This window comes from Fusarium keratoplasticum, chromosome 5 (assembly GCF_025433545.1).
Source record: "Fusarium keratoplasticum isolate Fu6.1 chromosome 5, whole genome shotgun sequence".
In the NCBI taxonomy this organism is placed as follows: Eukaryota; Fungi; Ascomycota; class Sordariomycetes; order Hypocreales; family Nectriaceae; genus Fusarium; species Fusarium keratoplasticum.
The window spans coordinates 2,703,307-2,728,982 of NC_070533.1; the positions used below are offsets into that span (position 1 = coordinate 2,703,307).

Sequence of the window (25,676 nt, forward strand, 5' to 3'; positions counted from 1 at the left end):
AGCTGGTCTCTATCTTATTCTAATCTTCAATTTGTCTCATCAAAGCCTGTCAAACCGCGCCGCCCTTTGTCCATCCTCCGGCACCTTCAACTCGCGCGTCCTCCAAAGTTGCTGGCCAGCTTAGAGACAAACCAAAGAGCCATCGTTTATGTTTTACTTGTTCGAATTATCAACTCCTTCCATAATATTCTAATAACAGAAATCACGGATTTCACTTGCTCGCCCGACAAGCGCTACCTACCAACGATTGCGTTCGCGATCAGGTACAATAGTCAACAGCATCGACCACCCAAACAACACAACTGGATTTCGGTAAAAAAAATAGTCGTCATGTCGTCTATTCAGCTCTCGTTTTCCCTCCGGGTTTCTTCCGGTGTAAAGACGGTCCATCTCCTGGGCTCCTGGGACGGCTACGTCGGCCAGCTCCCTCTCTCCAAGGACAAGTCGTCGTCCAAGTCAGGTTCCTGGAAGGGAACCTTCCGTTTCCAGAACGCAACTCTTGAGCCCGGCCAGAGATATTGGTACTACTACATCATTGACGGCTACCACGTCGCCCACAACCCCAAAGTCGAGTCCACCGTCGAGCCCACCACCGGCCGCGAGCTCAACATTCTTGATGTATCTCTGGACCCATCCAAGTCTTCCTCGCACCGCTCTTCCTCTTCCAAGTCGTCTTCCAAGTCATCTTCAAAGTCGTCCTCGTCTTCTTCCAAGTCGTCTTCCAAGTCTTCCTCATCCAAGTCTTCGTCGCACAAGTCATCATCGTCTAGCAGCAAGAGCTCCTCTCGCCACTCGTCCAAGGACAAGGAGTCTCGTTCCCGCCACAGCTCTAGACTCTCGGTTGACATTCCCAAGGGACGGCCTCTGCCGCTCTCTGACATTCAGGCGCCTAAGCCCATGTCTCCGCACGCGACCAAGCACATCCTGGAAGCCGACTACTACGACAATGAAGCTCTTGATGAACTCACTGCCCGCTTTGGCAGCACCAACATCGAGGAAGAGTACATCACAGACTTCACCGCATCGCCCATCTCCAGCGGCTCGTCCCTGTCCTACCGCTCCGACAGCTCCTCACCCAACTCGTCCCTGTCCGGCTACAGCACCCCCGGCTCCGAATGCAGCACTTGCACTTGCGAGAGATTCGGCATTACTCGCAAGGGCGAGCGTGTCAAGCTCGACTGCGGCGGAGTCCGATGCGGTGGCTATACCAACGATGAGAGTTCCGATTGTTCCAGCGGAAGTGAGTCCGAGGATGAAGAGTACGAGTACGAGTACCAAGCCGCCTCAACCTCACCAGCTAGCTCTCGCCGCCATGGCATCGTCGGAAGATGAGCGGTTGGCTGCGTGTCAAGTCGTTTGGCAAGAGGCTGAGAGAGTCCTCTGCCGTTCATTCCTTGTTTTGAGCAACCCGTGGTCGCGTCGCTGCGCCGGGTTGACTCAACCCATGTTGTTTGTGGTTTAATCAGCACAATCCTTCAACTTACGGCCCACGCCCTTGAGCGCGGACGGCACGCCAAGCTGGTCTTGGGCTGAAGCCGACCGCGCCAATGCGTGATGTCCAGCTAGGTCGATGCTACGACCTCCCGTTTTCCGGTGGCCATGAAGACTCCTCTCGTGGCCACGCAGGTATAATTTCATTCCCTTTGTTTGTTGTTGGTTCCCGAGTGAGCTGGGAGGCTTGTCCTCCCGGAACCAACGTGACAAATGCTGGAGGATCTCGTCCGCCCTGAGGGTGAGATGCCAGCTCCAGAAGGCCAATGTTTGGATGTAGCCATAGATCTGGCGATTGGAGGATCTTGGCTAGCCATTTTATGAAGTATGAGGTGGATGACACGGAAAGGCAGTTCATGAGCTACGATACGATTTATGAAATGACAGCTGCCTTTGGATAGATGACGATTGAATCTATTCATGAATGAAAGAGTATCCTTCGATGATTGTGAATGAGTGACGTGAACATACCAGTCCCTGTATTGTAAAGTGTCGTAGACTCGGTGTTTCGGGTTAATGTTGGGACCAACAACTCGTGCGCGTCAAGAGCGTCTAACGAAACAGGTCCTGTTAGGGAAGGCGGGGATGGCGGGGTAAATTTAGACTAGACTGATGGATGGGAGCTGTAACACGGACACGGCTGCACACCGTATCTCGATAATCTATCACAATCTGAGTCTCAAGACAACTCTTCTCCAGCAAGGATTCATTTCTTTCAATTGCCAAATATCGGAGCGAAGGGGGACTCGTTCTACTGTCATTAGCGCCTCCAACTCCTCATTCTACTCAAAACCAACTCACATCCCATCTCGTCCACCACCGCAACCATGGCCGACGACCAGCTCATCCTCCCCATCATCGACTCCCACATCCACCTCTATCCCGCCTCCGAGGTCGACTCCCTCGCCTGGTGCACCCCAGAGAACCCCCTCAACGGCCAGCGCTCGGTCGACGAGTACCGCGAAGCCACCGCCTCGGCCCCATCCCTGCTCGGGTTCATCTTTGTCGAGACGGACCGCAAGAATGACCTCGAATCAGGCGCCGCCGACGGCTCCGGCTGGGAAGGTCCCCTGGCTGAGGTCTCTTGGATCAAGCGCGTCGCTCTGGGTCAGCCGCGCGACGGGGAGGGTCACTCGACCGACGATGCGAAGCTTTGCCTAGGTATCGTGCCATGGGCGCCCCTGCCGAGCGGTGTCGAGGTCATGGAGCGTTACCTCGATCGCGTCAAGGAGGAAGCGGGTGATGCGTGGCCCAAGGTGAAGGGTTTCCGATACTTGGTACAGGACAAGCCGCACGGCACCATGCTGGAGGAGAACTTTATCGAGAGCGTCAAGCTGCTGGGCCGTCGCGGGTTCGTCTTTGATGTTGGTGTTGACCAGCACCGTCGGGGCAAGAAGCAGCTGGAGGAGCTCGTTGAGTTTGTCGACCGTGTCCACGATGGTGTCCCAGAGGAGGAAAAGGTTACACTGGTGCTAAGTATGTCGTACTCTCCTCTCCCACATTGGCACTTCAACTAACCTCTTGGTAGACCACCTCTGCAAGCCCGATTTCACCGTCTACAACATCACCTCGGACCCGTCCTTCCACGCCTGGCGCACCGCCATGTACACCCTCAGCAAGGATCCCCAGACCTACATCAAGCTCTCGGGCGGCTTCTCCGAGATGCCCGACTCGCTCAAGAACCAGGACCCCAACCACATCTTCGAGTCCACCCTCGGCTGGCTGGGCATCGTCCTCGCCACCTTTGGCCCCAGCCGCATCATGTTTGGCAGCGACTGGCCCGTGTGCACCATCGGCACCGAGGATGCCTGGCCGCGCTGGCGAAGCGTCGTGGAGCGCATGTGCTGGATGGCCACGTTGGGTGATGAGGAGCGTGCCATGATCTTTGGTGGAACGGCCAAGAAGGCCTACAACCTGTGAGATGCCCTATGAATGGGTTCGAGGTTTAAAACAAGAGTGCATCTCGATCAGTATTGTCGAAAAAGAATGAGGCTCAACAGAATAGTTGAAGTTAAAGCACGTCAAGGATTCAGCAAGGTTCATATTGGATGGTTGAGGCTCATTATGAGATGCAAAGTCACCAGAGGAGAGCCCACTCATAGAATGAATGAATATATACCCCATCAATATTACTCGGTTTTCACGTTTTGCCAGTCCAGCCAGCTATCTATACGTTCATCCTACTCAACCAACATCATCACCATGACAGAGATAGCAAATTAATTGATCCAACAATTACCAATCATTCATATTAACATGTCAGCCAGCCTACTACTCCAAGCGCCCATCGGCTATAACAAGCAAACCGACAGGGTCGTTATGCCGTCACGCCTTGCCTCCCACGAGATCGAGTCTCTCTCAGAAGCATGTTCATATATGCCTTGCAGAAAAAAGACAAAAACTCCCCGTCATACAGTTTGTGTCATAAGTTTCAACTCTCTATCGTCCACCGTCAACATTTTTGATGAGTCGTCATTCTTCACTTGTCTTCCTCCTCCCTTACTCAGCTCCGCGTCCTCGATAGCTGCCCATCTTCTCAATGGAGCTCATGATACCGCTGCGGCCAACACCACCCGGACGGGGAAGACCCCCTGCGCTCTTGGTTCGCTCGTGAGGCGCTCGGAGGCCTGATCCAGGGGCTCGGAGCCCAGAGGCGCGGTTGACGCTGCTTCTAAAGTGGTCCGCACTCCGCTTGGGCGTCTTGGCCTCGGGCTGACGGTCGTGCTGTCTCTCGTGAAGCTGGTGGGAGAGATGCGGCGTCTGCTGCGGTTGAGCTTGGGGCTGAGGCTTGGGTGTCTGCCCAACAAAGCTCTGCATGCTCATCATCTCCTCGGCCAGCTGAACCAGCTCGCCCTTCTCAACACGCTCCTGCTCCAGCATGCCTCGGAGCTGCTCGTTGTCCTTCTGCACCGTCTGCACTACCGCCTCGAGGCGCTGGACGTCCGCATTAAGCTCCTTGATAGTTGCGCTGTCACGCACAGCCTGAGCCTTGCGTTCCTCGGCCTCAGCGCTATCAGGCTCAACCTTGGTCATGGTCGCATCCCGACCCACGCGGAGGCGCTCGTTCTCCTCGCTGAGCTCCTCGATGGTGCTCTCAAGTTCACGAACTCGCTTCTCCCACCGAGTCTCGTACGACTTCTTCAGAGCAGTCACCTTGGATTCGTGCTTGCTCTTGTAGAGGGCATGCAGTTCGCGAGCTACACGCTCAACGGCGAGCTCAACTTCATGGTTGGATGAGCTCGGGCTCTTTGGCTTCTCGGGTGACGACTTTTCCATATCCTTCCCGGCACGCATACCCGCCATCTTGCTCTCAGCTTCCTGATGCATAATCTCTGCAGCCTCGCGTCGCTTTTCGCTCTCCTCCAGCTTCTGTTCCAACTCTTCTCGTTCTCTCTGGCTGAGGACAATCTCCTCCTTGACCTTTCGCAGGACATTCTCCATCTCACGTCCACGGTTCTCCCAGCCTTCCTTCTCGACAGCGAGTTGCTCCTTGAAACCGCGTTCCTCACGGAGCTGCTCCAGAGACTCTCCAACACGTTTCTCGGCATCGCCAACTGCAGCCTTGAGTGACTGCACCTCAGCCTCCTTTCCGCTGAGCGAGGCCTTGAGGGAGCTAATTTCGGACAGGAAGTTCGACTTGAGGGACTCGAGCTCTCTAGGGGTAATGCTAGGGACACTGCGAGGAGTTGGCATCGGGGGAATATCAAAGTCGATGAGGTTGGCGAATTGGCGAGCAGGGGTGGCCGCAACGTTAGGGGCCGTTCGGGACGGCGATAGGCCGCCCTTAGAGGGGGTCTTCTGAGGGAATCGCATTTGCTCGGTAAAGTCGAGCAGATTGGTAGTGTTTCCAGAGTCTTGCATAGACATCGGTCGTGGTGTCCGGGACGGTGAAGGTTCAGCTCTGGTGCTGACACGAGGAGTGAGGCCACCAGCATTGGAGAACTTGGTCGAGGTTGGAGTTCGGCCCAGCTTTGCAAACATTGTCAAGTCTGGCACGGCTGAGAAGGTGCTGAATGTGCTGATCATGGTATCATCCGGGCCCACGGACTCGTCCACGTCCATCTGTCCAGGGGGGATAATGTTTACAGTGCCCACGGTGGTATCCATCTCGTCGTTGTCGTCCTCCAGCACGCTTTGTTCATCTTCAAAGATCTCAATGGCGCGCTTCAAGCCTTCGTTCTGCCGCACGGCGTCCTCCAGGCTCATTGTTCTCTCGTGGGTCGAACGCGGCGAGTCGATCGGGTTGCTGACCTTAACAGGAAACCGCTTCTCAGGGGACACCTTTCGAGGACTGCGGGCGCTTGGGGGCAGTCTCTCGGCTTTTCTAGACTCTCTGTCTTCTCGCTGATCGACGAGGATCTTGAGTGGTGAGAGGGTTGCCCCAGAGAGGACACGCGAGTGTCGTGACTTGGAGGATGAGGGAGGGACGTTCTCTTGGTCGGTCAAGATGGCGTCGTTGGCTGCAAAGGGTGAGGCACCTCGCGAAGGGGTGTCGTTATCTGAAGACACAGAGACGGCTCGCACTTCGTAACTGTTGTACCGTCTGGCGGTAGCTGGTGTTTGGATGTTGAGCGTCGAGTCCTGAGCTGGCGATAGAGGTGTTTCCATTGTGATGCACGCTGAAAGCAAAAGCAAAATTCATTCAAGAAGAGGTGGACGCCAGTGGAAGAAGGAGAGAAACCTGGTGGCTTCTTGTTGCTTGTGCTTGTATTGTTCGAGAAAATGGAGCTCAATCGTGTCTTGGGGGGCTAAGACCAAAGCGAAGTTGTTTACTGGTTGACCTGGCAACAGAGTTACGGTCTACCACGTGACAAGTCGGCTGACCACAACCTCGACCTCCCCTCCTCCATCAGGTACCGTTTGAGTGATGGTGCATGTCACGATAACACAAGCCGACGGGAGGCTTGCACTCGCAGGTCGGCGTCTTGGAGATGCTTTCGGTGGCGTGCCATCCTGCAGGTGAAACAACCCATCCCATCTCGTAGGTCGGGAAGTGCATCTGTACCACGGACGGACAGACAGCCTTTGACGACGGTTAATGTCCAACATCTTCACATATACCTTCATGACATGAAATGCACACATCACCATCGGAACTACCGAAGCGCCTCTTTGTCAATCACAAGCCATTGCATGCATAAAGGAACTCAGACGTCTTGTTAATTGATGCTTTCAAAAGTCAATTCTTCTGATCCAACTCTCTAATTGTATCAATTCTGTGGTAAATAAAATCAAAACAGCTTTTATTGTCCTTCATAATTCGTTACCTAGTAAATCGACATTCCAGGAAGAAGAAAAACACAGACCGTCTTTGGCGCTATCAATCAGCATCAAAAGAGTCAAGAAGTGAAGAAAGGTTGTGTAAAGTCATAAAGTCGTAAAGAAGTGTCCCCAGCCTCCTCTCCAGGCCCAGACGCCAACCCACAGGATTGGTCTTGCAAGGGCCATGAAGAGACATGATGGGTCCGCCCCGAACTCATCGTTCCCGCCTGAGGATCATTACAGGCAGTGCTGTCTCATCCCGTACACTCGTGTCGTCTCCCGGACTAGTCCGTAGAAAGGGAAAAGTTGGTTTGGTTGCAGTGGCTCTCTCAAGGAAAATTAAGACCTCCATGCAAAACGTGACTCATCAGCCATGTACATCCGTGACAGAGCATCTTAAGGTAAACAGAGAATCGGAAGTCGTATCGTGAACTCGTCAGCGTCATCTTTCGGTCCAAAGCGTTTGCCATTGAGTTTTTTGCGAGAATGCCAGGAAAAAAGAAAAGAGAACAATGCAGAAAAGGTGATAAAGAAATAAGGATGAAGGAAGGAATGTATCGTTGCGCCATGTAAACAACCAAAATGGCGCACTTCGATTATCCATTTGGGGCATGCGGAGCGGACGTTCGCTCTCTTCGGCTCCAATGCAGCCACTCCCCCATAGCCATCGTTGAGCAATATCGGTTCCACTGTGCATCTTGACAGTGTTACTATTGCCGCCGCGGGGCACCAACGGCCGACGCAGGTCGCGTCATGGCGTCATAAGCAGGCGCAGGAACTGTTGTCTCCATCATCGTCTTGCGTCGCTTAAGATCGAGGCTGCCCATCGAGTTTGGTCCATTACCGCCAGATCTAGACAGGTCGTCATCATCGTCACGGCCTCGCTTGAGCACGCCAGCAGCTCCGTTCATGACAGGAGGCTGGGCATAGCCATTAGGAAGCCCAGACATGTCAGCAGCGGGGGCATAAACGTCGTTGCCGGGAGCACCGTTGGGAGCACCCCGATCATTACCACCAATGACATTGTAAAGGCTGCTCGACGTCTGCTGGACACGGGGAGGAGTGTTGTATCCAGTGTGCTGGTTGTAGTAGGATTGGGCGGGGGCAGTCGTCCTAGGGGTGGCTCGTCCAGATGGAGGAGGGAGGCTGGGGGAACCCGACATCTCTGTTGAGAGATTGGCATCATTTGTCAAGGCTCCTACACTGGGGGCGGTATAGTTGTAGTTGTTGCGGCTACCGTCGTAAGCGCCGCTGTCATGGGTGTACTCGGCATCATGCTCGTGGTCTCCCTCATCCTCATTGGTGTGCTGCTGGGGTGGCTGATCCGACTGGAGCATTCCGTTTGGTGGCTTCGTGTCCTGCTGCTCTGCAGAAGGTTCAGAAGCCGAAGGCCTGCTCGCAGGTGGCGCCATATCATTCTTGGGGTAAGTGCTGGTCTGTCCGTAGATGCGGTCCTGAGGGTTTCCTGCCGAAGCCTGGTAAGGAGACTGGTGCGACTGCGGGTTATACATGGGGCGAGTGCCATCGTAGGTCTGGTTGCCAGAAGCGTAGTTCTGCATGCTCTGCAGCGAGTTGCCAGGAGGGGTGGTAGCTGGAGTATTGGGCATTGAGCGTGTGTTGTTAAGACCCGTCTCAATGGTCATTGGGTTGGTACCTTGAGCCCCATTCATTCCCTGACCCTGCCAGTTGAAGCTGTCTGAGGCTCCCATGTTCCCCATGACGCTGGATGCGCTCGTCGGTGGGGTGGGGAATGTGTGAGCCCGATCGAGGGACGGGCGACCCATGCTGTGAGAGGGCAGCTGAGTCTGAGGTCCTGGAAGGGGCATTGGTTGGTGATGGTTGATCGAAGGCAGGCCGGGGTGGCCTGGGTTTCGCATGCCGTTAGCCTCTTGTTTCCGCCTCTCCGCAGCCGCCATGACCTGCGTGGTCCTACTCTGGTTCGCAGGGTGGTACAGGAGGGCACCAATGTTATGAACGAATAATGGGTAGAGCAGCTCCGTGATCTTCTCCTTGTTGGCAAAGTCCAGGGCACGGTCGTAAGGAATCCTATCGGTGTTAGTGGATGAACCAATGTCTCATGCATTGAGGGAAAATGACATACCAGACACCCTTCAAGTGCATTGGCCCGATTTTGACGACGTGTCGAACCTTTTCACTCTTCAAGATACCGTCTCGTCGACCTCGGGTCATGCCAGCCACATTCAGAAGCTTCGTGCCGTTGATCATATGATTGTCTGTGGCCTCTGAGTTAGCCCGCCAATGCATTCAACACACAAACATGAGCTCTCACCTTCTCTCCGGGCGACGCAAATGCCCCTGGCCTCGACCTGGAAGCACAGGCTACCCTCATCCTCCCAAAGTGTGGCAGTGACGCGGGGCTTCATTCCGGGTGGGGGTTGTTGGCCTGTTGTATCAAACCCTGTGTACTGGTTCTGCATAGGGTTCTGGTTTCCAGCTCCCGGCAGAGGTAGCACGTTCTGGGGTGCCATTGGGTTTGATACCGTGGGCTGGGCAGGCGGGGGTGAGGTCAATCCGTTAGCAGCATAAGGATAGTGGCTGTATGAGGGAGTTGAGTATGCAGCAGCGTGACCGGGCGGCAGCAACGGCGGTTGTTGTTGCGTATAGTGGCTCATGGCACCAGAAGTTACGGTCTGAGGCGCAGGCGCCTGACCTCCAGACATATGCTGAGAGTAGTACATTTCAGGTGCGCCTTGCCCGTTCATTGCGTCGTAGCTAGGGATTGTGGTTGAAGGACCTGTAATGGCGTTGATGGGCAGAGTTGGGGACGGAGTCTTGGGACCGTGGGAAGAGGCGACCGAAGTGTAGGAGGACTGCGAACCCGAGTGGGAACCGATCGAGGAGCCGATCGAAGAGGCAATGGAGCTGACCCGAGGCGACGAAGTACCCGAGTAGGCCTGACCCGGCGGTGGAAGCGGGAGCGATGGCAATCTATCGCCGCTCATATAGGCAGGACGATGCTGGGTGGTTTGGAGGTTGTAATAGGGCACGTCGGACGAACCCCGGGCCTTGCCTTCTGAGTTGGACTGCGAATCCAGTTTTCCGGTGTTCCCTTGGTTCAGGACGGAGGGCGGATGTGAGCCGACCTCTAGGAAAGGTCTGTATCGTGTATAGATATGTTGCGCGGGTCAAGTATGTTGCGCGGAGCAAGACAACAGCGGCGGAGGTGGTGCAGAGTAGAGAGTCGTAGTCGAAGCAAGAGAATCCAGAAGCGAGGAAGAAGAGGAGCACGGGCGCTGCGGTACTTAGTTACTTTTCTTCCGCGAGCCTCAAAAAGAAAAAAGGTGGAAGGCAAGGAAAGAAAAAAAAAATGAGGAGGTCGGTGGAGTCGTGAAGACGAAAGGAAAGAGGACGAAGGAGAGCACCCTCCTCTGGGGAAGGTTTTCTTTTTGGCGGCGGTGGTGCTGGTGGTCTTGGTGGTGAGAGGAGCAAGAGGAGGAGAGGCAGGCCTGGTACGTACCTCTCAGTCCCAGTCCCAGTCCCCGTCCGGGCCTCTCCCCTCAGAGGTGAGGTCGGTAGGTAAGGTAGGTAGGTACTGTACCTGCGGTACAGTAGGTACAGTACGTGCCCACGGGAGGAGTGAGATGGAAAGTCGACGGGTCCCGCAATTGAAGTCGCAGGGAACGACTGGGTAGACCAGGGTGAGGCTAGCCTGGACAGGGTCGGGATGGGGGAGTGGGGGAGTATGGGAGGAGGGCGTGTGTGCGTGGGCACTGTGAAGGTGGATGTGGACGTGGATGTGGATGGGGACGAGGACGTGGCAGCTGGCGGGAGGGGTGATGAGAGAATGCCTGCCCGCCTCTCAGTTTGAAGAGCGAGTGAGTGATGCAAGTGCCAGTACCTGGGTTGGGCTGACTTGTCTTCTGTTCTGTAGACGAGAATGTGAGCGAGCGGTTCACTTGAGGAACAAGAGGCCGAGGCCATGCTCGACCAGGGGGGAAAGAGGCTGCCTTTTGTAATGCATAGAGGTTGTTTTTTGAGTTCGTTGCTGAAGAGTCATTAACGGTGTATATGGCCATGTTCTTTGGTGGGAGAAGTTGGTCATATGCCACGGCCACCGAAGCTGCCCCGAGTCTTTCTCTTGCCATTCCCCTTGATATGATGCCGATGATGATTTCGGTGGCTATCTGTCTATGCGCCCCGTTGACAAGCCCCGGCGCTCGACTGCAGAAGTCGACGGGGACCAGATCTCGTTACTGCTGGCCTGCATCCACCTATGCCTCTCTACCTGCGCAGTGCGTCTGGGGCAGACCAGGCAGGCATCTCAGTTTCTGGAAGTTTGATAAACGCGAAACTCTGAAATCTTCCGATAGACGCTGACTGATGACCGCCACAAGTTCAATTGGCTTTTGAGCAACGCCGAGATTCCATCTGTTACGTTTGTTTTTCTCCCCTCGAGTTGAATTTTGTTGTGTCGTCGGTCGTCTTTTGTGGGCTCCGCGGTCAACACTGACTATTACGCCGGAGGCGTGCCAGAGAGGGAACCCTCAGAGGGCGGCCCGTACTGTGCTTGGCGGAGATCAAGAATACTGTTCGGAGGCTGGATCTCGCCTTGCCGTCCGCTGATATCCTTCTCTCAGATGGAGTCGAGCGTGATCCGAATGCTTCCAATGTTTCTTCTGCATCTCTTCCCGGCATCAAAAGGAAACACTCCACAGTCGGGCGCGCACTGGTCGCTCTCCTGTCAACGCACAACAGAGCCAGGGACCGCTCAGCTCGCAGCCAGCAGCACGCAAACTCGGTGGATGATTTGGGGCGCTGAGAGTCCTGAGAGAGAGGCCCTGGGGCCAGCCAAAGAGCGTCCGGAGCAGCAAAGGTGGGTGGTGCGAGGGGCGTGTCGACAGGGGCTCTGAGAAGGGGTGGACTGAGCAGCGTCGTACCAGGTGGGGAGGGGCCAAGTGTTGAGCGGAGGAGGAGGTTGATCATGGGGGTCGGGTCTTTGATGTTGACGCTGGGCGGTTGCTGAAGGCGGGCCCGTGGTCCAAGAAAAACCTGAGACACCAACAAACTTGATCAGTTTTCTCGCTGGGCGATGAAAGAGGCTCAAGGGATAAGTGTCGATTTAGAGTTGTCCAGTCTTAGGGGGCCTTAGGGTGTCCTCATCATAATTTTTACAAAATTTTAGACTTCTTTTATCCGAACATCTCACACGTACAAACAAACAACAGCGAGATCTGAGCGCCTGCCGGTATCTCGAGATTTTCTTCCACTTGGACCGTGTGGCCGGGCGTGGCCTGGGGCCTGCGGTAGGGGACTGGGGTACCCCCTGGATAGAGGGATCGGTCACCTCCAAGAGGCCCGGAGGACCCAATGGCTACAGGGGCCACGGGGGCCGCCAGGGCTGGGCTACAGCGTCCAGTGCAGCTGCGGATCCCGGGGGGCAGACGGGAGCGATGCTTGGTGGCATCGCCCCCTGGCAGCTCCGCTCACTCGCGCCAGCACCGCAACACACCCACTGGGCGGCATCCGCTCGATGCGACGGGAAAAAACCCGCGCACACGAAATCAAGATCAATATCATCCAGAAGGACAAAGGGTCATATCATCGACGCTTGGACGAGGGACGCTGGGGAATGCAAGATCTCCGTAATGCTACTCTGAGCTTTGCGCCTCTCTCACAAGGTATGGCGTTTATCGCGGTTGAAGCAGAGCTGTAGAGGGTGCTGGAAATAACTACGCCATCTGCCATGCTCAGATCTGTTCGACATGTACAAGTCTTTTCTGTCAACCTCTCATCCGTGGATCCTAGGTGGGCTCGCCGGGGCTGGAGCTGGGGCATGAGGTTGGGCGCTTGGTGCAGGCCGTTTCTTCTTTTTTTTTTGCTTTTTCCCATTCTTTTCGACATGGCCTCGGTCTTGGGCGCTTTGTTGCTCACTCATTTTGATGCTCTGGCCGGCGTCTCGCGGCTGCGCTCACTGCTGGACTGGGCTGCGCTGCGCTACGAGCCCTGGTTGCTTTTGTGTCGCGTCATCCTGTTGTGGGTTTTGAGTGGGCTTGCTCTTGGGTGGTGGTTATCTTGTTGTTGTGTTATTGCTCCTCCTGTGGTCGTGTCGTGTTGGTGTCGTGTCGTGTGCTATGTGTTGCGCTGTCGTGTTGTGCTGTGTTGTGTTGTGTGTGCTCTTGTGGCCTTGACGCTATTCGCCCGTTCAGTTCTCCTGCTCGCCTTCTCTCGCGCTCTCCTTCCTTCTAGCTCCTAGTTGCGGCACAGCACTGTGCTAGCTCATGGTTCTTGTACCGGGTACCATCCATGGATGGATGGATCGAGTTGAAACCAGGATCGAGTTGAGCTCCGTGGAGTGTTTCCGAGATCCATCTCTGCCAATGGCAATTGGTCCGACAAGGAGCGACAAGAGAGCCAAGCTAGACGGGCAACAGAGTTTCGCGCTTCCAGGTCTCTGGGCTTCTGGCTCGCGTCTCTCTGGCTCTTAGTAACTCCTCTATCTATCGCCCATTTGCTCGCCCGTGCATTCTCAACGGCGCGCCAACCCAGGACGGGGACCGTTAGGTTGGGTTACCTCTGTTGCGTCAAGTGCCGGAAGAGCTTGCCTGGTTACACCACCATTTTCATGTGCAACTACCGACACTTCGTATCGAGCAGGTTGAGAAACCAAACGGAACAAGAAGGCCTGTCTGTCTGTCTGTCTGCCCGCCCGCCTGCTTCGAGATAGTGCGGAGAATCCATCAACCGACTACACATGCAGACTAGGAGCGAAGAGGCTGTGCTCATCGACTAACTTCTGACTACGGATGTGCTTGCGCAGGAACGGCCGTCGACAAAGAGACATTCAACAGAGGTGACCGTCATGCGCTCCGAGTTCCTCGCAGGGCTCAATGGGTTCCCACTGTGATAGCTAGCCTCCCCTTGTCTCGTGCCCGTCACCGCCAGCCTCCTCCGAGTCTGGAGCCTGGATGACGGGACTGAGCGAAATATGACCACATCCCGGTCGTTGGATCTCGGGCGCAATCGCGCGAGCCGGCGCCCGCTGATGCGGAGGAGGTCCATGGCCCGTGGACCGTGATTTCATGGGTCGTCGCCCTCCGAAGTGGCCGGATTCCCCCTCCAGGACTGGGATCCAGCCTTGGGACAAGCAAGCAGAGGCCACACGCCGCCGCTGGCGCTGGCGTTGGCCAAGCTGTCTCTGTCTGGCTCAACACATCGACTTCGTGGCTGGGCTGGCCCGCCAGCAAACCTCGCACAAAGAAACACAAGGACCCGGGGCGGGCTAGCTAGGACACAGTGCCAACGCGGCACCACGCCAGCAGCTAGGTCATGACAAGACTGATGACTGTCGTCTACGGTATTTCCGACCCATGGCCGCTTGCCCTCGGGTCTTGGGGTTGCGCTGTGGCGGTCTCAATGAGCCACTTGCCAGGAATCATGTCTCACATCCTTCCGCCGTCCTCAGTTTGTCTCTCTCTGCCATTGTTGCCTCTCCCTTGAGAAGGACTCAGCGGGCTGACGGGAGTGGAGGAGAAAGATCGACGATGCTCAGACAGCCCCAATCTCGTCCAGACCCAGATTTCTTTTCTCTCTTTCCGCTTTGTTGAGTCCATCCCAGCCAGTCGCCAACAGTCGCCGGCTGCTTCAGCTTTCACGAAAGTTTCGATGGACTTGATCCAAGGAGCCCACTCAGTTGCCAAAACTCGGGAACCGGTCAGCCACCCGAGCGTCCAAGACATGTGAAGCCTCTGTACTCGGTACATTGTACAAACGCGCAGGGGACGTTCATGTTTGCTTCCCTAGCCCTCGCACCTATCATGATGATTTTGGTGCCACCGCTTGGCCGCCTCCCACGTCAATCGCCCTTGCACATTGCTTCGCCGGGCCGGGCTGCGCGGAATTGACTTTTTTTCTTTTTCTTTTTCCCTTGTTTGACCTGACCGACTTTTTTGCGATCCGTGTACTCGATGAAATCGACATGAGATGATATTAAAGATGAGAACGTGTCTTGATTGTCACTGGGTCCCGGATGCAATGTCGACACGCGAAAGCAACGCAAGGGTCTTTGTTCTCGGAGCTTTTCTTCTACTCTAGCTTTGCAGGCCCAGCAAGATGGACGATGTACGGACCTTGGCCAAGGAAGAGGGGTCCTTGGAAAGTTGGTCGGTGCTATTTCGACCGGGGTTCTCGTCTATGGGCGGGGATCCTGATGAGTGAGTGATGAGTACGTAGTAGGCGCTGACCGACCTCCGATTTTCGCCTTGGTGCTCGGACATGACGGGGCAGCACTATCTCCGTTGAGTTTGTGACATTGCAATCGTGGTCATGGTAGATCGAGACTCTTGTCTAGCTTGTCTGAGGAATTCTCCAGCGAGATCAAGTCCTAGGGGGCCGTTGGCTGAGATATAACAAGCTTCGTGAATCCGTAGATCTCATGCTGCCCATCTAGCATAGCATGACAGACGGAGGGATACCCTACTCACGCACCGTTGACCGGGTATGCAAGATGCATAAGTGCTACCAGGGCGAATGTGACAGGGCCGGGCTGGTCCTCCTGGGGTGCATGCCAATGCACACACAAGAGGCCGGTCCCGGAAGGTGTGCATAAGTGGATGTACGATGGTCTTCAGTGCAGATGACACACATCTAACCACGAGGCTGAGTGCGGCGCCATGGGAAAAGCCGATAAACGACCATGGTGTTTGATATCCCCAAGTCGAACAGTATTTTTCGTATCTGGATGGCGCTCTCGCCGTGGCCGAGAGAGGCGGGGCATTTCAAGAAAGGGCCAGAGACATGGAGTCCTGGAACAGCCCGGCCAGAACAGCCCGGCCAGACAAAACCCCCGCCAGATTTAAAGTTCCTTCCCCACTCTGGTACCTTCCCAGTCGAGTAGGAGGTGCCTTAGGTAAGGAACTACGAGGCACAGCGCCAACCTGCAAAGTTTTCGGCGATAAGAGGTCATTCACAGATTTCTTCCTGTGCCCTGACATATGATGAATGCTACCATGCATGCTTAGTTTTGTGGCACTGCAGACGATGGCTTCATCTCCAACTCAATTCCCAGCTTTCGAGTTAGTCAATGGCGGCGGTTGGGCGTAATGGCTCCTATTTTGGGCATATTAGGGCGTGCAGGATCATGTCCAGGTCTACCAGAAAAGAAAGAGGTTGGCGTTGACATCAACGCCCGGGCAGGCCGAGGATCAAGCACAGGATCTCTGATTTCTCTCGGCCGAGGGGACGCCTCGCTTGCCAAACCCCAGGCGGCTACGCACATGACGTTGGTTCGAGGCTGCGGTTATGATTGCATACTGGTCCAGTGATGAACAGTCCAAGTTTGATAGTTAGGTAGAGCTCCAGCTTTGAAGCCTGGGGCACAAGTGACCACAACCAAAGGATGGATTAAAAAAGAAACCTTACGTAAAAGAAGGAGGCGTCAAAGTGACGACGGCATCAGGCATGGGCTCAGGATCTGTGTCAACGTCGAAACGCAAGGTGTCCAGAACTGAGACGAACCCGGCATCGTTGGATCGGGGACGATCTGGCATTTCACATCGCATCAAGACACGCAGCAAAGGGCAAGGCAAGGCAAGGCAAGGCACTGCACGAGACGCCGACTGCATTTCCAGAAGTTTTACCACGAGCCAGGGCCTGTCGGCCGTCATGTCGGCACCAAGGACCGGGGCGCGCATCGCATTTCCGTGTCACTACAGAGGATGGCCAAGCGTGCAGAAGCTCCGTGGGGACCATGTGCCCAGATGCAAGATTCCGCTGCGACTAAGGCAAAGCTTCTCTCGTCCGGCCACTGGGGTCCCCTGGAGGTCAAGGGAGGGCATGGAGGGAGGGAGGCTGGGAAAGGGGAGCCCGCGGGGGACGGAGAGAGTCGAGAACCCCGTCAGAAGAAAAGACAATGTCTCGCGGGAATCGAGCTCAAGCATATTCCTTGCGGCCGCCCAGAACCGCGCGAGGTCGGGGAGTTTGGCTAGCTAGCCTAGCACCATGAGATGGATCTTGTGACAGCGAGAAAAAAGGAATACGGTACGCGATACAATGTAGGGAGTACATGGGCTCGACGCCGGTAAGCGAACCAGTCGAACATGAGCCCGCCTGTGGCTATGCTTGGAATTAACGCAGGTACCAGGCCAGACCAGGACCAGGACGCATCCCCAATTTGAGGACAGGTCGAAACACAGCTTGGAAACTCGAGTCTCCGTCGGGGTCTTGACTTGATAGACTCCCGTCGGGAAAAGGCTTGACTGTCGTGCAGTTGAGATCTCGCCATATCCCCACCAGGCAATTGCTTTTTATATCATCCCAACGTCGTTTTTTGCCCCCACCAAAGCAAGTAATACAGGATGCTTGCAGGCTGTCAATCCGATGATCGAGCTCTGCTGGACCAGAACCATCCATGTCTTCCAGAGCTCGCAAGTCGCTCCTCGAATGGCGCGCCATCCGATATTGGATACCATCATCACCAACGCACCTACCTGGGTAGCTTGGAGCCGAGGGTCGGGAGCTTGAAAGAGGAAGGAGCGGTCGCGCACTGTGACAGGCATTAGCAAGTACCGGTACTTCGCGCCGAAAACCCCGATCTCATCCCGCCCGCCTCTAACCTCCACCATCACCGACGTCCACTCTAATCCGCCTCACCCATGGATCCCATCCCATCAAACAACACCAGCTTGCCATTCTCTTTCCCTTCTCAGCCAGCGCGTCTGTCCCTGTCGAATTGACCGTTGCACTCTAATCTAGAATTTCATGTACCGATCGACGAGGGTAGGCCCATCCGAAGCACCCCCTCCTCCATCGCCCTCGTCATTCGCTCGCCGGCTGCCCTCCATGGCCAGGGATTGCGATGCTGGCTCTCAGCCGTTGATGGAGCTAGCAAGGATGTGGAGCAAGAGCGTTTTTTTCCCAACGCGCCAGGCGATTTGTTGTCGCTGGTTGGCTGACTGGCCCTATTTTTCGGCGGACACTTTCGCACAATCGCACTCAGTCTGACCATCAGCCCAGGGCGATTATCGCTATCAGAGATCAGGCACTCTGCTTGGCCAACTGGAGTGCTCCTCGGGTCTTGGTGGTCGGGACAGCTTGACAGCTGGCTGCCCCCGACTGGCTGCACCGCGTTGCCCAGCACGTTTCAACGGAGGACACATGTCCAGCCACACTTGATGACCCGAGCCCTCAGGAAAGCCTCCTTTCTATCCTGGATCTAGGCCTCTTGTCTCGCCTGGCCTGGCCAGAGAGAATCCACATCTACAGACCACGCGTAGAAGGGGTGTCTTGAGACAAGACTGATGGCAGCCCGAGAGACACCCAGCCCTGAAGACAGTGAATGACAACTCGCCCCAGCCTTCCCGTCTCATCGACACATATCATATCCATGATAGATTGACTGACAGATGCCAGCAGCCCCGCATCGGAAAGTTGAGGCTTTTCGCTCCTCTCACAAAGACCCTCGCCCCATTGTCGTCGGATATGCCCGCCTGCCACATATAGCCCTCAACACAAGGAACAAGTCAGAGGAGAAGACTTTGCTTTTTTCTAGACTCGTCGTACCATGCTGTTCTACCTAGCTGCCGCTAGCCCGCAACAGCCCAGGATGCGAGAAACCCAAACTCGAGTCTTCAACGCAAGCAAGCAGCCGGATGCCCGAGGAACCCATGACAGCGGCCATACTACCGTATCGACGTTCGTCCTCAGCCATGTTCCGGCAACATACATGAGCCCGCCTGAGTGCGGACTTAGGGATGAGCCTCATCTCGTACACCTGTCATCCATGGCGAGCCAATCTCTCAGACATCCCGTCAACCGGCCTGAGACCTCGCAAACGTTGATTGAACCACAGCCACCTGGTCTATTGGTTAATGATGTGCCTTAGTTCCCGAGCACAACTGCCTTGCAAGTTGCGGGGTCTCGTCTGTTTGACTATAACCTCAGCCGGCCACGCGGCGCAGCTCTCAGCCGGTTGTTGTTGAGGAGTTGTGCTGCTTGATGAAGCTGGTCCTGCCTGAACAGCGCCACCTCATTTGCCCAGCAATCAGATAAACCTGGGAAACACGGTACACAGACTGGTAATACTAGCAAGGACGATTTGCGGAGATTGTCTCTGCAAAGCTTCCAACGGTGGCAAGCCTTAAGACAACGGCCGGGCTTGGGCCCTGCTCAGACGAGATTGGAAACCCATCCGGATACTATCGTCATTGTTGGCTTCTCCATCAGCCTCTTGAAACCCTGCACGTGATGGCAAGGAATGGGTGATTCGGAGAGAGAGGGCCCTTGTTGGTGAGCCCCCCGTCGATAGGTCTCACATTCCCGGCTCGACTCGACCTGTCTCAGCCCTCTGACAAACAATCCGGATACGAAACGCTTCAATCGTTCTATCTGCCGGCACCCGGACGTCAGTTTGGCAGAGTATGAATGGCCTCGTGGCGTGATGAATGCATACCCTCCGTCATCATCCGTGATGCCCATGCCCATGTTTCTGCAAGCCCCCGGAAGGGCTGAGCTTTCTTTTGCTGGTCGATTCAAACTTCCCCTCCAGAAGCTCCAGTCCCTGCAGCCGCCTTCTCTCCCGGTCAGCAGGGATGGCAGGGGGATCATGTTGGCTTGAGCACTCGCATGTTCTGCACAGCGGCTATGTAGTGCATGTCTAGAACATGACCAATGGAAGCTGCAGAAAGATCGGGAAGAATGAGCATGGGTCCCCTGGCTGGGGGCGTTTCAGCGACCCCCAGCCGTCTGCTAGCCAGCGCGCGAGCCCTTTGCGTCTAAGCCGGCCAACGACTGGGCTGCCTCTGCTCGTGGCCACCGTGGGGGAATCGACAATGGCCAAGAATTAACGAGCCGAGTCGCCACATTTGCCTCCTAGGGCGTTAGGGCCGTCCAATTCCTAGCACACCGGTGCCCGTTAGCCAGCTCTTGGTGGGGGATCCTGGCGTTAGGCTACCCGTTCGTCTCGCTGTCAGATGCGAGATGGGCACAGTGAGAAGAGCGGCCGAGAAACAGCTGGCTAGCTGGGTGCTGACAAAAGTGCCCCCCAGGACTTGACCTGACTGACCTGACTGGGAAGCCGTTCGGTTTTCGGCCTTGGACTCCGGCCGAGATGCAACTCGATTTCACACTCATATCGGCACCGGTTGTGTCTTGCAGCGGGGCAGACGTCAAGACAGCCCGAGGCATTTCTTCTGGCCTCGGGATGGACAACCACGCCATGTGCTGCTGGCTGGTCGCCTCCAGGCCAGGATATCGATTCAGATTGACCGTCAGGATAGCAATTGCCTGGCCACCAAACCAGGTAAGGCAAGCAAGCCGCGTACCGCCGGGCCGACCGTCTCTCAACACAACACGTCTATCGCCTGGTGGTCGGTCTGGTCTGGTTCCTCAAGCTGGCTGATTAGGGAGCCGTGATGGCACTCTGCTCTGGGCCGGTCACTGGATCTCAACCCAATGAGCGTCCACCACGTCTTTTGGCACACCACCATTGCAAGCCAACGGCCATCACTACCCCCAACAACCAGCGCGAAGGGTTCAGTAGGTCGATGGTCATCAGATTCGATTCGACCCTGCTCCTCAGCCAAGGGCCCCCTTTTATCTATTTTTGTCTGCGTCGTGGACTAGGTTTGGTTCTTGAATTCCAGCAGCAGGTGGCCGCCTAGGCGAGGGCAATCATGAATCCATACGCGGGTGCAAGTTCCGGGGAAGTCCACGATGCAGACACCAGCCCAGCAGACTGGGCAGCCGGGCGGGAAGCCCAGCAGTTGCAGCAGCGTCCCGCCTACGGGCAACGGTCCGCTGAGGATTGATTGCCTGCCCTGCGGCGAAGGAATGAGCGCCGCTCACACGGTGCGGCGCCTGGTTGGTGAAGTCAGTTCTGCTAGAGACGGACGGCAGACAGCCACTCCAGCTCCGGGATATTTCGCCCAGTGCCCTGGTGCCATCGCATCCATAACCCCGGCCTCCCGAGCTCGGGGCTTTGTCCACATACTGCCGCTGCGCTTCTCAATCCATCCCCAGATGCGATCTGGCAGCGCTTAGTGCGCTCCTGTGCTCTGCCCTCCGCCCGGGACTGCTTGGAGATCTGACCTGTGCTTGCATGCGCATCCAGCTCTATAATTGCTACTCTCCTGCCTACGCAGCATGCCGATTGAGTTCTCAACGATGGTCTCGGGCTGCTCCTCCTCAGTGGTTTCCGAATCACGTTGAAAAGGGCACCAGGATACCGTCCGTTTTCCGCGCCCCGATGAGAACCCTTTGAGGCCTAGTGCTGCCCTCACCGCTACTCTCTCGCCCGAATGTACCTCCAAGTGTGAGAGAGGTACCGGCCCTAGAACAACACCCTCCCTTGCATGGCTAGACAGGGGTGGCCCTGCGTGGGAAGCGGGCCATGATAACGGCACCACTTCCCTGCCAGCTCACTTGGTGGCCCCGCTTGGCCACGACGAAACAGATCTTAAGGGAAGCAGCCAACGAAAGCCATCGGCGGGTGCGTCGCTCCCTGTCAGCGTGCTGGGGGGGCTTGACGGGTAGAGCATGTAGCATGTACTCCGCATGCTAGTGAGGATCCACGGCGGCATCAAAGAAGAAACAGAGACGAAAAAGGACGACTGTGCGACCCAGACTGCTCTCATCGAGATATTGCAGGATCGCATCATGATGATTATGGCGGGCAGATGAGGTGCTACTGCCTCATGGAAGCAGGTTCCACATCACAGTCGGAGAGCAGTTCAGAGTCAAGGACCCCACCTCTCATGGCAGACCAGCAGGGCGGTTGGAGAGAGGAGGGCATGTACAGAAACAAGAGGTTGTGAATGAGGATCTAACCGTTGACTTGCCCACTACATTAGCCTTCCCGCGCAACACGCAGCGGGGTGTAGGAGGGATGGATGGGGGACGACATGGCTATCCACCTGCCAACTAATGTACGAGGAGCCCTCATGCGTGCGTGCATGCAGGACAACCGTGGTTATGTGCGGATATGTACATACATACATGGCTACTACGACACTGATGGGATGGGGGAGAGGCTCCCTGGGCGGCCATACGACCTATCTGCTCGAGACACATGCCCAGACTCTGGGGGGACAGGCAGAGACGATCGAGCACTCAGGACATATCTGCTGACATTTTTCTGGACGAGATCCCGGTCTCCACCAGGGTAGTTATTGGGGGCGTGAAGAGACGGGGCCAGGCGTTGGGCTGGTGAGATGGAGTTGGAAGGGGGCGTTTGGTGAAGCATCCGGTCGGTGGCATCCTGATCATGTGTGTGTGCATCTGCCAGGGCCATATCAAAGAGGAGGGACAGACATGTACGGGATTCCCGTTGCCCCTTGAGCCCTGCCCAAGGATGCTGCTACCCGCGATGCAAAGTCTCACTCCACAACAGCTTCACGGCAGTCAATTGCGTCTTTATGTCCGGAGAAGGAAGCTTCGATAGGTCGACAAGGCGTAGCGACGGGATGTGGGCTGCAGGTATGATCCGCATATGTGCAGATAGAGGTGGTGCTAGAACCGCTTGCTTGCTTGCTCGGTTTCCTGGAGAAGGGAGGGGAGGGAAGCCTGGAAAGGGCAACTGGCTGGCTGGCTGGCTGGCCGGCTGGGGAGGGGAGGGAGCTGGGGGGTTGGTGGCAATCGACGTTTGGCAGTAAGAGGGTGATTGTCGCGAACGCCTCATCCTTGATGGTGTCAGTTCCCGCAATCCTGGTCGGACGATGGGCGAAAACATGGCAATGGCAGAACTAGGGACCACGGTCGAGGCTGGGGGCCAAGTACGAGAGAGGGGTTTCAAGGGGACGATCGACCGGGAAGGGTCGCGTTGGGCGCTCGGCTCGGGGTCGGCGATCGAAGGAAGGCTGGCTGGTGGTTCCCGGGAGTCGTCGACTTGACGATGAGTGAGGGGTTGGGGCAAGATATGGCGAGGATGAAGGGGGAGAGAAGAGGGATCGCCCCGGGATCATGAACGGAAGTTGTCCATCTCGAGCTGACTGACAGACACGGGCCGCCGGGTGGTGGTGGTGGTAATGGTGGTGGTTGTGAGAGGGAGGAAGGGAAGGGAAGGGACGCGAGGGACGGGCCTTGACAGGCTACAGGGGAACACCATCCATCATCTGTCAGGCTCACTGCATCGCTTGCTTGCTTGTTTGTTTGCTTGCTTGTTCGAGTCTTGGAGGTTGGTTGTTGGTGACTGACTGACATTGAGCTCAGGGACCCCGTGTATTGCGGGAACCATGATGGGCAGATGCGAGGCGGGCATTGGATTGGAGCATCCATGCCAGCAGAGATTCCAATGCAGGGATCCAAACCTCTTGACGGCCCGGGCGTTCTTGGGTTCAAAGACTTGAGGCAATCTGGGATTCATCAGGAGACAGCTGAGGTCGATGATGGCACCAAGCATAGCATAGCATGGACGCGGCAACGCCCGCAGCAGTGAGACAGGCTAAAGGACAGGACCTGGATATGATGCATGCGATGCCATGCTATGCTATGTATGCTCTGCCGCACCGCGCCATGCCATGCCATGTCATGCCCATGCCAATGCTATACCTGGGGGAGTGACGGATGGATGGCATGCCATGCCATGTTCTAGTTCTACATGGCCGCGTGGTGCGGCGGCGGCGGCGAGCCATCTGCGCGTGAGAAGATCAAACAAGCAAGCAGGCAAGGCAAAGCAAGGTAGGTAAAGGCCAGGCAGGTATGTCAGCCCTGCGCAGCTTGAATGATGCACATCACGATTGCAGCTTTGCATTGGATTGCATGCATCTGGCGACAAAGTGGAGAGATGAGCGACGCAATTTTTGGAGGGGGGGAGATTTGGGATGTGAGAGATCTCGCTTGGGACTGACTACGGTGACACAGACCAAGTTGGTCAATTGAATTGGTTGGCTGTTGGTGATTTTCAAGACTCGACTGTGGCTGTATCTTGAGAAGCTGAGCCATTTCCCGCTCGATGGTGCGATTGCGAGTTATGAGCTGTGAGTGGCCTGAGACGGTCATGAGTGAGTTTCGGGGCTCATCTAAGCGTGGCTTCGTCCTTTCAAGGCCTCCAACGGATATGAGAGAGGATTGGCTTACCCTAGGGACATGAGGTAGGACAGAGTTTGAGCCATGAACCATGACGGGATATTCATTCAGGGTCAGATACCCCTTGAAAATTTTGATAGTGATCAAGCTAAACAAGAGGCGTGTGTTGAGCCTGGGTGTGTAATGATGAAGTTGATAACGATTCATGGATGAGTGAGTGAGTGAGTAAGTGAAGTATCTCCTATTGCATTCCTACTAGCAGCACGCGAAATAAGCTCTCATGTGACTTCGCGTCTGAGGTTGGAGGGGCAATCAACCATCAGACGTGGCCAGTGTCACTCGCACGCGCCAACGCGGGTCATGACGACACGGAATGTCAAAATGTAGCGTAAATTAACTCTCACTCGACCCAAAAACACAAATGGCACGCCCACGTCTGCGCAGAAACACCGCCGCGCTCGAGTGATCAACTAGCTGTATCACCAAGCTCGTCAGATCCTCCGTCATGCCGCCAAAGCAACCCTTTCCCAAGGCCGCAGAGCCTCTCCACGGCGCCTCGTTCGACCCGTGGAACTCATCTTCAACTGGTCACCAGCGCCCGGAGAACAACCCGGGTACAGGCTGGCGCGAGTCTCGAAACCGCAAGCTCAACAGCCAGTTCCGCGGCGGCTCAGCTGGAGGGGAGCGGATGAACGACACGTGGGGTGCCGGCGCCGAGGACTACGATGAGAAGCGCAAGGCCATTATCCCCAAAGCTGCGAGGGAGAGGTCTCAGCGGAGTGTGAGAGACATGCTTGTCCAGCCAGGAAAGATGAAGGAGAGTCTGGCTGGGGAGGAAGAGGTCGAGGGGGGTCTCACGGGTGAGGAGGCGTTGATGGAGAAGAGGAAGCAAGAAGATGAAGCAAAGAAGGAATACAGACGCATATTTGACGGTGTGGTCGTCTACGTCAACGGGAGCACGTTTCCTCTCATCTCGGACCACAAGCTGAAGCATCTCCTCACCGAACACGGCGGTCAAATGTCACTACACCTCGGCAGACGACGAGTAACCCACGTCATAGTAGGGAGACCGGCCGGAGGACTCGCTGGTGCTGGAGGAGGGCTCGCGGGAGGTAAACTGGAAAAGGAGATCCGCAAGGTCGGCGGCTGCGGAGTCAAGTTTGTCAGCGCTGAGTGGTAAACCTGCCAGAACCCCTTTTTTCACCTCACGTTTGCTTACTTATCCACAGGGTCCTCGAGAGCCTCAAAGCAGGAAAACGATTACCCGAGGCGCGCTTCTCAAACATGAAGGTTGCGGCCAAGGCTCAGGGGAGTGTCTACGGGATGTTTGCGAAACAACCAACCGGACAGTTGTCCAAGGAATGATGATATATCAACGACGAGGGTGCCCGCATCGGGTATACGAAATGTTTACGCTTAGAGGAGTTGGAGAGGTTGGCTTGCTAACGATATGGAGTGGTACATTGACATTATGGACGGCATTGCATTTGGGTGTGGACGGTGTATGGAGGCTCTTTTGCATGAGACGAAAACATGAACACTCGGAGTTTGTCGGTTACTGCATAGATCATCGGAGGCCTGCATATTCTCATGAGACCATGGGTAGGGGTGGCTGTTTTGAATTCAAGTTGCCGTTATCATCTTAGTTTCCCAAGAAGAGACGTCTCGCAGAACCTATCGTTGATCCCAACAACTGCTTCAGCCCAGTGTCATCTTTGCACCGCTCCAGGGCAACAGCTTTCCACTCCTCCCAACCCAATCCCCCATCAACATAGAACTTGGCGTTATTCTCTTCTTTCAGGTCAAATAGCGCAAATGGAATCAAGTCGATGAAGAACCTGTGGGTGAGTTACGCATCCGCCACCTGCTGTGAGTACACTTCGTCCCGCCATGTCAGATCCAAGGTAAGCCTCGATGGAGAAGAATGACAATCTCGCGTAGATAAG

At 55.7% G+C, this 25,676-nt stretch overlaps 5 protein-coding genes across 5 annotated transcripts; 3 read left to right on the forward strand and 2 right to left on the reverse strand.

Moving 5' to 3' along the window:
- Nucleotides 1-330: 330 nt before the first annotated feature.
- Nucleotides 331-1,332, forward strand: NCS57_00747300 (uncharacterized protein; the record flags this gene model as incomplete). The annotated part of the gene is made up of 1 exon (XM_053057322.1): nucleotides 331-1,332. One exon carries the CDS (start codon nucleotides 331-333, stop codon nucleotides 1,330-1,332), a length of 1,002 nt encoding a protein of 333 aa, XP_052913517.1.
- A 986-nt stretch (nucleotides 1,333-2,318) lies between these two features.
- NCS57_00747400 (uncharacterized protein) lies at nucleotides 2,319-3,411 on the forward strand (the record flags this gene model as incomplete). The annotated part of the gene is made up of 2 exons (XM_053057323.1): nucleotides 2,319-2,967; nucleotides 3,020-3,411. The coding sequence occupies 2 exons, from the start codon at nucleotides 2,319-2,321 to the stop codon at nucleotides 3,409-3,411; spliced, it is 1,041 nt and encodes a 346-aa protein (XP_052913518.1).
- Nucleotides 3,412-3,990: 579 nt separating this feature from the next.
- Nucleotides 3,991-6,099, reverse strand: NCS57_00747500 (uncharacterized protein; the record flags this gene model as incomplete). The annotated part of the gene is made up of 1 exon (XM_053057324.1): nucleotides 3,991-6,099. One exon carries the CDS (start codon nucleotides 6,097-6,099, stop codon nucleotides 3,991-3,993), a length of 2,109 nt encoding a protein of 702 aa, XP_052913519.1.
- A 1,364-nt stretch (nucleotides 6,100-7,463) lies between these two features.
- Nucleotides 7,464-9,716, reverse strand: NCS57_00747600 (Cell pattern formation-associated protein STUA; the record flags this gene model as incomplete). Its single annotated transcript, XM_053057325.1, has 3 exons — nucleotides 7,464-8,799; nucleotides 8,855-8,987; nucleotides 9,044-9,716. The coding sequence occupies 3 exons, from the start codon at nucleotides 9,714-9,716 to the stop codon at nucleotides 7,464-7,466; spliced, it is 2,142 nt and encodes a 713-aa protein (XP_052913520.1).
- A 14,519-nt stretch (nucleotides 9,717-24,235) lies between these two features.
- NCS57_00747700 (BRCT domain-containing protein) lies at nucleotides 24,236-25,095 on the forward strand (the record flags this gene model as incomplete). The annotated part of the gene is made up of 2 exons (XM_053057326.1): nucleotides 24,236-24,906; nucleotides 24,960-25,095. 2 exons carry the CDS (start codon nucleotides 24,236-24,238, stop codon nucleotides 25,093-25,095), a joined length of 807 nt encoding a protein of 268 aa, XP_052913521.1.
- Between the last annotated feature and the right edge of the window lie 581 nt (nucleotides 25,096-25,676).